The following is a 16,641-nucleotide window of genomic DNA, read 5'->3' as shown; positions in this document are numbered from 1 at the left end:
CAGTAGAATTTTTTTTTTTAAGATTTTATTTATTCATTTGACAGAGATCACAAGTAGGCAGAGAGGCAGGCAGAGAGAGATGGGGAAGCAGGCTCCCTGCCGAGCAGAGAGCCTGATGTGGGACTCGATCCCAGGACCCTGACATCATGATCTGAGCCGAAGGCAGCAGCTTAACCCACTGAGCCACCCAGGTGCCCCTCCCAGTAGAATGTTTTATGAAAGCTGGGCTCTGATATCTCATTGTTTAGAATGGTGGTTGGCACATAGTAGGTTCTTAGTAAATATTAATCAATGGCATGAATCATGTATACATGTCTCCATGTGTTAACCATAAGGACAGAGAGATCATAATAGCAATAGTTTCTTCATCCCTGTCTGTTGGTAAAAGCAGCTGGTAGTCTGGGCAAGGAAAGCATGGCTTACTGTAAACAGGGCATCTGTATCTTTATTGGCATTCTGTCTCTGACAGTATCACTGAAAAGTGTAACCATGTCCAGCATTTTACAAATCCAGGGTGAGCCATATCAGATCCTGGCAGATGACAATGCCAGGTTGTCTAGGAGAATGAGCTGACAGCCTGAGGAACCTAAGCCTGAGTTCTTAAAAATTGTACTCAGATCATCTCTCTGATTGTCTGTGTAGAGCTATATATTGTCCAGTAAATAGTTGAATTCATATGCTTAAAGAAAAACATATTCAGGGGCGCCTGGGGGGCTCAGTGGGTTAAGCCGCTGCCTTCGGCTCGGGTCATGATCTCAGGGTCCTGGGATCGAGCCCCGCATCGGGCTCTCTGCTCTGCAGGGAGCCTGCTTCCTCCTCTCTCTCTGCCTGCCTCTCTGTCTGCTTGTGATCTCTCTCTGTCAAATAAATAAATAAAATCTTAAAAAAAAAAAAGATAAAAAAAGAAAAACATATTCAAATGTAGAACTGAAATTGTTTGTCAGACTTTTCTGGCATACACAGTGGGTTTTCACACTCTTGGAAGGGGTGAGGGCAGTACTTTTTATCTATTTTACTTACTTATTTTGTGACAGAATGATTCTGCTGATGAGAAAGGAAAAAAAAAACACAAGGCAAAGTTTGAAATCTATAGGTGTATATGAACTACCTCTCAGAACTGGTTAGTATTCTGATGATGTATTCTGATGATGTATTCTGCAAATGATTATCTTGCAAATAAATTTCAGCTGTTCTTTTGATGGCAGGCACCAGAATTCAGCCACTAAGAGGCTATTTCTCCATTATTAATTGATAATAACTCTTTAAAAGCAACATTGGAAGCCAGATAATGGTGGAAATGATATATTGAATGTACTGAAAGAAGACAAATGCTAACCTGTAATCCCGTTCCCAGAAAAATTATATTTCATGAATGGAACAAAATCATTTTTGTAGATTAATTAAATTAAGATTGCTTCCTTGGGGTGCCTGGCTGGCTCAGTCAGTAGAGCATATGACTTTTGATCTCAGGGTTGTAAGTTTGAGCCTCACACTGGGTGTAGAGATTACTTAAACATTTTTTTAACTCTAGAAAATTAAAAAAAAAAAACTTCCTGGCAATAGACCAACATTAATGGAAATTCTAAACAAGATTTTAAAAGGAAGCAAAATAATCTCAGATGGAGGGATAAGTGAATGAAGAGAAAAATAACATGATAAATATACATGTAGACTGTATCAAATAATAACACTGTCTTGGGATTTTAAAAAAGGAACATTAGCAAATACAAAAATAATAACGTAAGTTGGGAGGAAGGTAAAGTATTCTAAGGGTCTAGAATTAATTGTTCAAGAAGAGAGTATCAACTTCTGACTTTGTGTGGGGGGTAGATGTTATAGTTTCTATAACTTCTTTGTCCAATGTGGTAGCCAAGTGTTGCTATTTAAATTTAATTTAAAATTTAGTTTCTGAGTTGCACTAGGTACATTCTAATTGTTCAGTAGCCACATGTGGCTAGTGGGTATCTTATTGAACAACACAGATTTGGAATACTTCCGTTATTACTGAATGTGCTGTCAGATAATGCTCTTTTAGAGTAACTGTGAAAAGAATTGAAAACATAGTGCGTACCTTCTATATTAGTAGAAAAGAGAAAAACTAATCTAAAAAAAGGAAGAAAGAAGAGGTAAAGGAATGTTGAACTGATGAGACAAAGAGAATAGATTTAATAAATTTAAATATATAAATAATTATAGTAAGGGTAAATAGGACTAAATGGTCTAGTTAAAAGTGGTTCTGAGGCTGGATTAAAGTATCTATATTTATTTTTCACAAGAGATAGAAAAAACAAAGATTACAAATAAAGAGAGGAGGGGACGCCTGGGTGGCTCAGTGGGTTAAAGCCTCTGCCTTCGGCTCAGGTCATGATCCCAGGGACTTGGGATCGAGCCCCGCATGGGGCTCTCTGCTCAGCAGGGAGCCTGCTTCCTCCTCTCTCTCTCTGCCTGCCTCTCTGCCTACTTGTGATCTGTCAAATAAATAAATAAAATCTTTAAAAAAAAAATAAAAATAAAGAGAGGGAAAAAAAGATGCCATACAACTGCTTAATGTTTAATTTGCCAAGGAGATATAATTATGTTAAATTTGTATGTGCCTGGAGATACCTAGAAAGTAAATACCTGACTGATTGCTCATTCTCTGAACCCATGAGAACTGTCACAAAGAATAAAGGTCAGTTTTTTACTACAAAAAAAACAAAATATGTATGCATCTAATCCTATAATCTCAAAGTACATAAAGCAAAATTTAACAGATTTATAAAAAGAAATACATTACCAAGCTGGAATATGTTGTATCTTTCTCTGTAACTGATAGGAGCAGAAAACAAAACCTACTGAATGTTATTTTTTTTTTTAAATTAATAAACTTGTTTTAATCATTTCAGATTTACAGGAAATTTGCAAAGATGTTAACAGAGAGTTCCTGCGTACTTTTCACCCCATTTCTTTTAATCTTATATGACCTTGGTACACATATCAAAACTTAATATTGGTACATTACTATTAGCTATATTAGAGTCTTCACTCATACTTCACCAATTCATTTTTTAAGTTTTTATGTAAATTCCAGTTAATATACAGTATAATACTAATTTCAGGTGTTTAATGTATTAATTCAACACTTCCACACATCACCTGGTGCTCATCATGATATGTGTACTCTAAAATCCCCATCACCTTTCTCACCCATCCCCCCACCCACCTCTCTCTGGTAACCATCAGTTTGTTCTCTACAGTTAAGAGTCTGTGTCTTGGTTTGCTTCCTCCTTTTTTTTTCCCCTTTGCTTATTTGTTTAATTTTTTAAATTCCACATGAGTGAAATCACATGGTATTTGTCTTTCTCTGACTGGCTTATTTCACTTAGCATAATACACTGTAGCTCCATCTCTGTCATTGTAAATGCCAAGGTTTCATTCTTTTTTATGGCTGAGTAATATTCCTGTGTGTGTGTGTACCACATCTTCTTTATCTGTTCATCAGTTGATGGACATTTGGGCCTTTCCATAATTTGGCTATTATGGATAATGCTGCTATCAACATTGGGGTGTGTGTATCCCTTTGAATTAGTATTTTTGTATTCTTTGGGTGAATACCTAGTAGTGCTTTGGCTGGAGCATAGGATAGTTCTGTTTTGAGGTTTGTTTTTTTTTTAAGATTTTATTTATTTATTTGACAGAGCGAAATCACAAGTAGGCAGAGAGGCAGGCAGAGAGAGAGGGAGAAGCAGGCTCCCCGCTGAGCAGAGATTCCCAGGACCATGAGATCATGACCTGAGCTGAAGGCAGAGACTTAACCCACTGAGCTACCCAGGCGCCCCGATAGTTCTGTTTTTAAGTTCTGCAGGAACCTCCATACTGTTTTCCAGAGCAACTGCACCAGTTTGCATTCCCACCAACAGTGCAAGAGGATTCCTCTTTCTCCACATCCTTGCCAACTCCTGTTATTTTTTGTGTTGTTGATCTTAGCCACTCTGGCAGGTGTGAGATGATATCTAATTGTACTTTTGATTTGTATTTTTCTGATAATGAGTGATATTGAGTACCTTTTCATGTGTCTGTTAGCCATATGTCTTCTTTGGAAAAATGTCTGTTCACATCTTCTCCCCATTTTTTAATTGGACTATTTGGGGGTTTTTTGGGTGTTGAGTTTTATAAGTTCTTTATATTTTGGATATTAACCCTTTATCAGATATGTCATTTGCAAATATCTTCTCCCATTCCGTGGGTCACCTTTTAGTTTTGTTAATTGTTTTCCTTTGCTCTGCAGAAGCCTTTTATTTTGATGTAGTTTCAGTAGTTTGTTTCTGCTTTTATTTCCCTTGCCTCAGGAGACATATCTAGAAAGAAGTTGCTACAGCTGCTATCAAAGAAGTTATTGCCTGTATTCCCCTCTAGTATTTTTATGGTTTCAGTTCTCACACATTTCACCAATTTTTCCACTAATTTTTGTTGTTGTTGTTCCATAATCTAACCTAGAATAACACATTGCATTTAATCATCCTATCTTCCTTGTCTCCTCCTGTCCATGACATTTTCTCTTTTTTTTTTCTTGAACCTGACAATTCATTCTTTTTATACATTCGTGAAATTTACAAAAACTGACCTACTATAGGGCCATAAAGCAAGTTTCACCAAATTTCTAAGGATTCAAATCACATAGAATATAGAATATCCTTTGACCACAGTGCGATTGAGCTAGAGAAATCAGTAGAAAAACAACAGACATTGTTTGCACCAAAAATTGATAATGAAAGTTAGAGTATATTTTTACCTGCACAATAACTAAGTCCATATCAAAACTTGCGAGTAGAGGGATTTTTAAAACCCTAAATTCATTCATTAATGAGTAAGAAAAGATTAAAAGCCAATAAACTATATACCTTTTAAACAGCAGAAAGTGCTAAAAAAAAAAAAAAGATCAGAAAGTATTTTTTTAAAAAGCAAAGAGTATTAAAATAGTAAATATATAATAATGAAGATTAACAAAGCTAAAATCTTCAAAATTCTTGAAGTAAACCTTCTTCAAAGAGAATTTTAAAATGAGAAACAGAAGGGGCACCTGGCTGGCTCATTTGGTAGAGTACACAACTCTTGATCTCAGCGTTGTGAGTTTGATCCCCACACTGGGTATAGAGATTACTTAAAAACAAAATCTTTTTTTTTTTTTTTAAAGATTTTTTATTTATTTATTTGTCAGAGACAGAGGGAGAGAGAGCGAGCGAGCACAGGCAGACAGAGGCAGAGGGAGAAGCAGGCTCCCCGCCGAGCAAGGAGCCCGATGTGGGACTCGATCCCAGGACGCTGGGATCATGACCTGAGCCGAAGGCAGCCGTTCAACCAACTGAGCCACCCAGGCGTCCCGAAAACAAAATCTTTTTAATAAATAAATAAAATGACAGAAAATGAAATTTTAAAAAAATATGTCATTTACATAGCATAAGTTCTTAGGAATAAAGCTGACAAAAAAGATGCACAAGATCTCTGCGTTAACAATTTTAAATTTGAGAGAAATTAGAGACCTATGTAAATGTAAGTCTCTATTCTTAGATTTTAGATTTTAAGACAATTTATACAGATGTCTATTCTCTCTAAAGTAAGTTATAGTTTCAGTATGACCCCAAACAAAATCCTAACAGATATATGGGGAGTAGTTGTGGAATGAGACAAGTGGATTCTGCAATTTATTTGGAAATGCAAAGGGCTGGGAACAGAAGCTATGATATACTTGAAGCAGAACAAGCAGGGAGGACTTGCTCTTCCAGATAGGAAATACCTTAAATATTACAATTAAGAATTGGACAAATGATAGAGAATAGAGAAGCCAAAAAGACCATGCATACATAGACAGAAAGAGGGCACTGTAGAGCAACAGGGAGTCCTTATAATAAAAGGTGTAAGGCAATAAGGTAGCTATTACAAATTTAATTAGATAGCCAGTTAGATAGCCAGTTCAGATTTCTAATTCGATAGTCAATTAAAAAGAATGAAATCATTTCCTCCAACTCAGAGCATAAAATTCTGTTCCATATGCATTGATGTTTAACTGTAAAAGCTAAAACTGCAAAAGTTTGAGAGTATGTTTCTGACCTTAATGATAGGAAAGGATTTTTAAACAAATACATTAACCATGGAGAGCGTTGGTAAACATGACTACATTAAAATTGAGAACTTGTATTTATTTAAAGAAATGCTGAAGAAAATGTAAAAGCAAGCCCCTGAGAGGATTACAACTTATATAATGAATAAAGAGCTACTACAAATATATATATGTGTGTGTTTTAAGATAAACAACCTCATTAAAAAAAAGAAGCAAATTATTTGAACAGGCATTTTATAAAAATGGATATCCAAACAACTAGTGAACATATGAACTAGTCATTAGGGAAATGGAAATAAAAACCAAAATGAGTTATCACTATATACCCATTAGAACATAGAACAATTAATATTTAAAAGTCTGACAGTACTAAATGTTGGAGAAGATGTGCAATGTAGAGAATTCTCATTTTGCGCTGATGAGGAAATAAATTGGCTTTCTGCTTTGGAAAGCAGTTTGGAGTTCTAAAGTAAAGTTGATGATAAGCATACCTTAAGACTTAGCAATTTGACAAAACATATTTCCTAGAGAAACTCTTTGTGTGTAGAAGTGGATAAATGTATAAGGCTATTCATGGTGATATTTTTTGTCATATCCCAAAAGTGCAAGCAACTTAGCCATCAAAAAATGAGTGAAAAAAAACTATATTATGCTATATCCATACTATGGAATACTATACAGTGAAAATGAACAAAAAATAGCTGTACACCACTACATATAACTACCTAGCATGTATTTGCTCATTTGGTTTGTTGTTTGTCTTTACTCTAGAATGTAACCTTTATGAAAGCACAGACCATCTCTTTTGTTCACTGCTGAGCCTGCGGTCTCTAACAGCAGCTGGTACACAGCAGTGCATAAAAGGCTCCCAAATGAATTCATTTACTGAAATGCTAATGTAGAGATTTGGCCTATGAAATCTCTGTATTGAAATCTTCATATTGTTTATTGCTGGTCTATAGAAGTGCAGTTGATTTTTGTGTATTGATCTTGTATTTGTATTTTGTGGATTCCCTGGATTAAAAATTCATACCTTTTGGAAAGACTTAATGAAGTTGGGTCACTAAAGAAAATTGCTATAAAGAGTAAAATTGTTAAGAAAAATAATGAAAATCTAAAGTTGCTGTGCCCTCAGATTGCTTCTTAAGGGTCTAAGTTTTCACTTTAAATAAAAACTGGAAGCCATACTCTTATGTTGTTTACATAGAATTTAAGATTCTGCTTTCAAAGAAAAAGTTATTTGGCTCTACATCAAAAGACTGACAAGTGAATACATTGTGTATTTTAACATGAAATGTTCAAGGTGTATATATAAAATTTTTTCACAACTCCTTGCTTTGACTTTTTTTCAATTAACTGCTCTTCTCAATAGTTGGTCCCACAATGGTTCAAAGGCTTTTTCTATCGTAGAATTTCGCAGGAACAAAATAATTGTAGCCTAGGGCAGTTTTCCCTAAACTTTGCTATGCAACAGTGGAATGAAAAATTAGACAACTGAGAAGCAACTTGAGCCTGGAATTCTTTTAGATCTTTTTTACATGCTCTCCAGTTTGAGAACTATTGTCCAGAGTATTATTTGTACAGATACTATGTGAAGAATTGTATTCAAAGTCTAAGTGTTCAAGAAGATCATTTGGATGTGGAAAGAAAACATTGGCCTTCTTATGTTATATCATTATATTAATTTGTATTTGTTTAATCAATACAGTAGTACATGTAAATAGATTATAAGTAAATATATGTTACAGATGGGATGGCAATCAAAACAAGTTGTTTAGGCACCAGAAACCTATTTTTCTTCAATAGTCAAAGCAAAGTATAATGGAAGGAGAGTAGAGATGCCCAATTTCATTTTCCTACAGCTTAAGACATTGCATTTACTTTTCTACTCTACTGCCAAAGACAAAGATTAAATAAGTCTCATGAGGCAAATTCTATCCCTGATTAATATATATTAACTTTTCTTCAGGAAAATGATATGGTTACGTCTACTTGCATCTCCACTATACTTTCCTAAGGACTAAATAAATAAAATGGGAGAACTTTGTTAATCCCATAAATTATCTTTAGATTTGCCTTGCTCTAAATACAGAATATTTGTTTTTTAGAAAAAAATGAAATGTTCTTATTTTTCCCCCTGAAATAGTTTACTTTTTATTTTAATCACTTAAATGCATCTTCACAACCTTAAGAAATAAAGTTGCATGTTATAATCCCATTTCATCATTTTTTGCATAATTGAAATACAGCTAAGCAATATTTTTCATAATATGTTATAATGAGCTGTAAACAAAATTAGGAACTGTTGGATGTTGATTTTCTTTTTCATAAGTAATATTTTTACATTTAATATTAGAATAAAACCCTAAAAAGTGATATGGGTTTCTTTGTTATTGTTTTTAATCTTATCGTGATTAGTGAGACAGTCATTTGTTTTCTAGATTGATGACATTGTAAAAGCTGTTGGTAACTGCAGCTACAACCAACTAGTGGAGAAGATCATCTCTTGTAAGCAGTCAGACAATAGTGAGCTCGTTAGTGAAGGTGGGTGAGTGCTCCTAATACCTGATTTATTCTTGGCAAAATAATTTGTGTTATAATTTAGTAGCTTTTAAGTGTCACAAATAAGACTTCTAAAAAATCCAAGTGATGCTACTTGTAGGAATTATAAAAGAAGTAATTATTCATAAAGATACCAGTGAAAGGTTTTTTATCTAGAATGCTTTTCACTTGACTTCTAAAATCAGGCTTGGATTCTACTAAAAGTCTTTGGAATCACTTGTTAGCTTTGATGTGGTCAATTACACAGGAGTTATTGATAATTACCTTTTTTACAAAAGGATTATTATTTGGGAGTACTGAGTGAACTTTACAATTCCTCCTCTAATTGATTGAAATGAGTATTATGTACTCAAGTGTTTATTTCAATAGAGTTCTGCCTTATGTTTCAGTACAATATAGTGTATTGGAGAACCATTCTAAATGAAAGTATACCTCAGATCATCAGATTTCCTAATCCCTCACTAATTAAAATTGTTAAATTTATCATTATAGAAGCAGTTTCATGTTTTTTTCATCTGTGTTCTGGTCAATGAAGGGAAAAGTACATTTGAAACCAGAGTGTTTTGGGGATCCATAGTATTTGGATATCTTTCCTACAATCCACTTCACTTATAAATGTGCATGAATACTTGGGCTGGGCTCCTGTTCTCCTCCGTTTGAAGGATAAACGAGAGAGGAGATGATGAGAATAGGGAATGGGCTTCATCATCATCTTCCTCTCAGACACAGGTCTTTTACATGAGGTATAATAAAAGTTGATTATAATCACCACATTAAAAATACACCTAAGTGACTACAAGAGTATATAAGAACATATGAGAAGCTATTTACATGTATCACATGCTACATTAATCAAGTAATTATTCAATTACCCATAAATTTAAATGTTTATTCAAGAAGCAGGTAGCAAGAAAAGAGAGTATTTTAGTGGAGACTTATCCTAGGTTTTTGGTGTTTTTTTTGTGTGTGGTTTTTTTTTTTTGTAATCATCCTAGGTTTTTACTTTCAATAAATACATAAATATACAGGGATACCAATCACTGATTTGTATAACAGCTCTTTCACTGCAACCCAAGGCAATGAAATTTTAATTTTAGGGGACAGACGAGCAACAAAAGCTGTTAAAAATACTTTCAATTATAACAAAATTCCATTCACTAGAACTTTTCTTTTCTTACCCAAACTTTCATTACTATATATTCCTGAACAAATAGACTATAAAAAAAATTTCCATGTGTAGATGCCTGCTCTCTCTGTAATTTCTGATATGCTATTCAGTAGTAATTGAGGGGACATAGGATTCAGCAAGTGTTAATAGATGGAATGATAGCTGTAAAAATGATGTTTGGGTGAACAGGCTTATAGGATGGGAAGCTATGGGGAATACTTGATAACAGCATTTTTCCTAAGCCAGGCTGTAATGTAACAAGTAATGTAATGTACTTAGGCAATATGCTAATTAACAAAGTGAACAACAACAAAAATCCAGCCCCTTCGTCACTTCTCCTTTCTCTCTACCTGATGTTACAATTATTGTTACTGTTTCTCTAACATAAACTGTAACTAATTTATATAGTATTGATACCTTGAGAAGAACTCCTTGATAAAAGCAAGGAAGGAATAATCCTCTTTAGTGCTATAGAATTTTGGGGCAATATGTACCAGAATTGATTAATTTCTTGGTATATAAATTTTATATGGTAGAATTCTGCATGTCAGATTTTTATAGCAAGGAATAATTTTATGCAGATTTCAGTATACTACAAATGTATAGTCTGTTTGAAATAATTATTCAGTTACAGTAGTTTATTTGTATAGGCACTAAGAAATGATATAGGAAAGAAAAGACCACAATGGACATTTTTACTTACAATATAGCAATTTAGCTTCCTCGCATTGTTTTCTTCCTCATATTTGCTTGGGTATAGTGTTCAGCTGAAGGAGTCTGCTTCCTTTTTCTCTTTGGCCCACAACTGTAACTTTCCTTCTGAATCAATAAAATATCCCAAAGGTGGTTTATTTCTAATCCTTCTTTATTAAAAAGTATTAAGCTTTAATCTCAGGTGGTAACTACTTATTTTTTTTTAATTCAAATATTTCATCTCTGTAAGGTGTAGGATACAAGATATATTTTTACTATCATTCTTTTTGATGAAAAAGCAATGTTCTTTAGCTAAATAGAATTAGATATTCTTTTACCTTCTTTCAGATAACATTTTTTTTTCTTTTGATGGCAATACCTTGTAAGTAAAAGTACAGAACTTTTACATGTACTTAGAGAGTATGTATTATTTGCTACATATTTTGGGTGGCAGTACTTTTTTGAATCTAGTTATAATGATGGTTATGGCATGGCAGCAAAAATCAGTGAGGAAAAAAAAAAAACAAAACGCACAGTACCAGCTGCCAGACTTTACTTGAGCTGGTCATTTAATTCCAGTTGCTTTCTTAGGAATAATTTCTTCTTTAACAGTTATTCCTAAGTTAAAAAAAAAGCTCAAATAATTCCAGGATATTCATTTATTTAAATATTTATTGAGCTTTTATCATATGCCATCAACAGTGAAGATTATAGTTTGAATTCATGTTATTTCTGATTAAATGATACTGATTTACTCTTCTTTTTCTTTATTTTGAAAACTCTCAGACTCATGAAAAAATTGGAAAGTACAATGATTATAATCCACTTTGCCTGAATTCACCAATTGTTAACATATTGAAGTTTTGCTTTCTTTCTCTGTAGACACACACACACACACACACACACACACACACACTTTCCTAAATCATGTGAGAATTAATTGCAAATATCATAGAACTTTATCCATTAATGCTTCAACAGTTGTCTCCTAAAAACAAGAGTTCTATGTAGTCATAATACAATTATCTCAGGAAATTTAGCATCAATACAAGTGATGCTACTTGTAGCAAATACAGTATATTTATCTAATAATACTGTTCATATTCTCAGTTTTCCAATTGTCCCAATAATGCCCCTTTTAGCTTTGAAGATTTTTCAGTGTAGGCTCCAATCAAGAATCATTTAATTGTCATTTCAATTGAGCTTCCTGTAATCTAGAACAGATCCCAATCTTTTTTCTCTTCTTTTTTTCTTTTTGGTCTTTTCTGATACTGACTTTTCTAATTAGTCCAGGCCAGTTTTTTTGTAGAATAGTCCTCAATTTGGATTCATTTGATTGTTTCGTCATGAGTAGAATAGGTCATATATTTTTGGTGGGAATACTACATAGGTGCTGGATACCGTGTCTTTCGCAGTGCATCACATTCAGGTGGTACAAGATGTCTGATTATCCCATTATTGGTGATGTTGAAATATGATTAAGGCAGTATCTGCCAGATTTCTTTGTTATAAAGATGCCCTTGCCTTTTGTAATTAATTAGTAATCTCTGGTATCGTGCTTTGAAACTGTGTGAATACCCTGTTCCCTAATAATCTTTTAGCTAGTACAATTGGCATTCACTGGTTCTTGTCTGAATCAACCCCTACTATGGTGATTATGATATTTTTCTTATTCCTTCTATGTTTATTAGTTGGCAGTCTTCTGTAAAATAAAAAGTGTTTTCTCCTCCTCCATTAAGCTTTTTAATATTCCATGAAAATCACAGGGCTCATTTTAAGAGTTGGCAAAAGAATATGGAAACATTGTTCTCTCTAAGTCTAAATTAGATTACGTTTTATGGCTTGGGAGAAATACAATTCAGTTTGCATTTATAATAATCAGCACTAAATTTTTAAACTTAATACCAGTAATTCTCCTGGGCTCCAGTCTTCACTTTGCTGTAACCAGTTTTATGTCCTTGAGCAAGTCATGTATTCTCTCTTGAGCTGATATCCTGTTCTCTAGAAAGTAGTAGCTGAGAAAGACCTTTCTAGTGTAGCATTTTTTAATTTTACACACATGAAATAATGTTGTGAATTCAGTAATCTCCACTCTTTTTTTTTTTAAATTTTTTAAAATTTATTTGACAGAGAGCAACACAGCGAGATTGGGAACAGAAGCAGGGGGCACGGGAGAGAGAAAAGCAGGCTTCCCGCCGAGCAGGGAGCCCGATGCGGTGCTTGATCCCAGGACCCTGGGATCATGACCTGAGCCAAAGGCAGACGCCCAACGACTGAGCCACCCATGCACCCCTCCACTCATTTTTTTAATCTTTTTGAAAGGAATTTTTAGAGAGGATATTGTGTGAGATGTGGGAGGGGTATTTAGAAACGTCTTTCTGAAGGAAGCATTTAGTAACATGGATATTACGTAGAGCAGTGCTACTTCTCAGCATAGGTATAGTGCTTAAGACTTACTGTTATATATAGCAAGTGCTTTAGTATATAACTGATATATTGTCCTCAGTAACTTAGTACTTTGCAAAGTAATGGTAATAATTGAAACAGGGAGCTCTTATAAATATATAAATGCAGGAAGTTGCAAATGAGCTATAAATTTCCTTTGGCAGGGACCTTCTGTATAACTTTTTTGCACTTCCCCTCCAGCCTTAACCAATTCCTTGGAATAGTGTGATACATTGGTAGCTTTTTACAACCACTTTGCAGCTTGAAGTGCTCTAGCTTGACACTAAGGGTGAGGGATAGAGAGGGAGTGGAATAAACCTATGTCATCCAGCTGCCTCTGGCCCTACCAAGTTTATTTTCAATTTCTTGTTGAGGTGTCAGTTTCTTAATGGAGGTTTCTCTTTTCTCCCTGTAACTGCGCCTCTCTGCCCACTTATAAAACTTTTTAGAGCTTTCTGTTCCACCCTATCCCACCCCCACCCTCACCCCCATTGCTACTGAGATATTCCTTATTAAAGGAAGGGAGCACAAGGATGAAGGAAGAAAAAAGAAGGAAAGAAGAAGAATACAGCTTTTCAAGTTATTTACACAGATTCTCATTATTCCTGGTAGTTACATTCTGTAAAGTTGCTGTGAACATTCAATTCATGAATACTGAGCCACTGCTCCTAGGGGAAACACAAGAGTAGGTTCCTATGAGCCTCTGGTCACAAGATTTTCATCAGCTGATCAATATATAACCTTGTTTTATTTGTGTTTCTATTTAGAGACATTTATTTATTTATTTAGACATTTATTTAATACATATTGTTGATTCATTAAAATCAAACACGTGGCCAGCAGCACTATAACTCATGTCTGAATGAATCTGGGCAAAAATGTGTTTTCTCTATAGGGCACATCACAGCCTTTGACTCCCCAGCGCTTCAGCAGTATGCTTGAGGGCCATTTTACACACCCCGAAAGGCATAGCTAATAGACTGTGAAAAGTCTGTTTATAGTAAGAAAGCTGAAATAAGAAGGCAGAACATTGCCTTGCTTGACCTCAGTGGGGAATGTGTGCATTGAGTGACTCAAAAATTTTGCCACTTTGCCCAGATCCAAGATTTACCCTGAAGCACAGCAAGTATTGATTTTTGGATTTATAAATAAATTTTAGTTACTAGGCAAGTTTGCAGATATGAAAGTACACAAATAATGAGGATCAACTGTACATACATCTTTTAAATTAAACCCCAGTAAACTTTATATTTCACTGTGTTTTGAAAAGAAAAGAGATCATTTCTGTCTCTGAACTTGATATATCTACATAATGAGTGGTATATGTGGGAGGACATTAGGATAAAAGTGGCATCAGTTATCCCAATTTTTTCTACTTAGTCTCACACCTACTTTAAGTTTTTAGTCTTTTATTCAGCAAAAACTGAACAGTTTGTGAATTGAGAATTATCTAGGGTCTTTGTTAACATCTTAAAACAACTGAAGTTGTTAAACACCTTTCCACTGGGAAAGTCACTGTTGACCTACATCTTTAATTCCTACTTTTTAAATTGCTAACTCATGCCTTCTTATTTGTTTTAATAGGCTTTAGTGTTATTTTGTCTGTATCTTCTATTGGTAGTTGCCTAAAATCCTTTTTGGAAGTAGGTGGAGTATAAGCAAATACATTTATTGTTAAAAAGAAGCTCATGTAACTGTTTCTTTAGGATGGAGAATGTCTATAGACACATCTTCCATAGCATAATTACAAAGAAAAATCTTCAATTTGGAGTCATCATGTTATAGTAGTTAAATCTTATTTTGATTGGCCTTTATTCATACTTGGACCACAATATAAATAGAAAAAACTTTTTAATTCTGAAATTATTCTTCTATCTAATATTATGCATTGGTTCCATAGGCTTTGTAGCTGAGCAGTTTCTAAATAACACAGCCACTCAACTGACATACCATGGATTATGTGAACTAACTTCAACGGTTCAGGAAGGAGAACTTTGTGTGTTCTTTCGGAATAATCATTTTAGCACCATGACCAAATACAAGGTATGATATAGAAATAGCTATTTAATTGTTATTCTAAATTAAAGGAGCTGGATTTAGAGGTGTCTTATGATCTACTTCAAAATAAAAAAAAATTCAGCATAATATTCTTTATTCATCGGATTTATGAAGGTAATTATGAAATATTTAGGATGCAGTGGATTCACAATTTAAGTGTTACTTCAAATCAGCTTTTTGTTTTAATTCTCAACTCCTTTTTCACAGATTACTGTGTTAAAAAATATTATTTCCTTTCTAAGAAAAAAAGATAAAGAGAACTATGATCGCTAAAGATGGATGTATATCTTTGAGGGGAAGTTAGAAGAAAGAATGAGGATTTGTCTTTATGATAGTGTTTATTATTACTAAAGCTATCAGTGTGACTTTAAATTCTTCTTAGGCCATTTATGGCTCTGCAAAAAAATCTTACTGATTTATCCTCTTTGTCATTTCTTCACCCATCTCTTCCATTTTGACAGCTGCTGCCTATTTGAGGAGTTTCACTACTTAAGGGGGCCTTCCGTGGTAGAATACTACTCTGATCGTGTCAATAATATAGGAAAAATGCTCAGTAGCACTCAGTGCTTAGAAGATAAAAATGCAAGGTGTTTTCTGCTATCGTCCTATGCCAACACTGTACTCAGCCATATAGTCTGCCTACTCATTAATAATCATCTGTCTTCATACACACTTAATGCTTTACCATTTCTGCACTTTTTCCATCATTTCTTACTCCTTAATTCCTATTTGAAAAGATCCTCACTCCTCTTAGCTTATCCACATTTCACCTAGCTTTTAAGAAGCCTTTCAAATACGAACTCTCCAGTACAGCTACTCCTTTTCTCCTAAAACCAGTAGTTCTCAACCAGGTTGTATGCTAGACCTACCTGGAAGCTTTTTAAAAAATACCAATGCCCAGACCTCACTACAAATTCAGTTCAATCAGAATGTGTAGAGGTAGGACCTAAGCATATGTATTTGTTAAATGCTCCCCAGGTGATTTAAATGTGCAGCTGATGCTGAGGATCACTACTTTACCCAACCTCCTCTAGCTGCTGTGAGCCATGTCATTCTTATTTCCCTTATGGATGAGTACCTAGTTACCAGTTTTCTTTTCGTGTAAATGTGCCTTCTTTCTCTAAATGAAAGTAAGTGGATTGAAGTTAGAAATGGGGTCTTCATATTTGCTTCAACACTTTAATCAATGAATTGCACAAAGCAGTGTAAAATAGTGATTTGTTTGCTTACATATGAATGCCCTAAGTACTGAGCAGTATGTGGAATTGTTGAATCACTATATTGTACAACTGAAACTAATAACCATATGTTAATTACACTGGAATTTAAATTTAAAAAAATTAATTTAAAAAATATTCTAAAGCCTTAGCTCTCCTGTTGTATTAGTTAGAGCAGGGGTTCATTTGTATTGTTCCCACATTTGAGGTAGTTGTGTGCTAGGTGCTGGCCCAGAGTCACCCATACTTTTCAGAAATTTAAGGCTCCAAAACCTTAGAATCAGAATTACTGCCATATAGTGTATATTGCTAAGTCATCTTGCTTGACCGGATCTCTTCAAGTCCATACCTCAGTCATTTAACAAATACTATTAAGCATGATTGTGTCTGGGTGCTCAGCC

The 16,641-nt window shown here is 34.3% G+C and overlaps 1 protein-coding gene across 4 annotated transcripts in view; it reads left to right on the top strand.

Annotated features, from left to right (window-relative positions):
- Positions 1-16,641, top strand: part of MINDY2 (MINDY lysine 48 deubiquitinase 2) — a 73,418-nt gene that overhangs the window by 36,019 nt on the left and 20,758 nt on the right. For 3 of the 4 annotated variants that reach the window (XM_032864845.1, XM_032864848.1, XM_032864846.1), the window contains 2 exons: positions 8,539-8,641; positions 14,866-15,008. The exons of the other annotated variant lie outside the window; for it this stretch is intronic. In XM_032864845.1, the coding sequence (XP_032720736.1) occupies positions 8,539-8,641; positions 14,866-15,008 (246 nt within the window). The remainder of the gene's footprint in view (positions 1-8,538; positions 8,642-14,865; positions 15,009-16,641) is intronic. 4 annotated transcript variants of the gene reach the window in all.

The sequence above is a fragment of the Lontra canadensis genome, unplaced genomic scaffold, assembly GCF_010015895.1.
Source record: "Lontra canadensis isolate GAN:19392208 unplaced genomic scaffold, GSC_riverotter_1.0 scaffold28, whole genome shotgun sequence".
In the NCBI taxonomy this organism is placed as follows: Eukaryota; Metazoa; Chordata; class Mammalia; order Carnivora; family Mustelidae; genus Lontra; species Lontra canadensis.
Note: the sequence above shows the minus strand (reverse complement) of the source record. Positions and strands in the feature narration are given on the sequence as shown.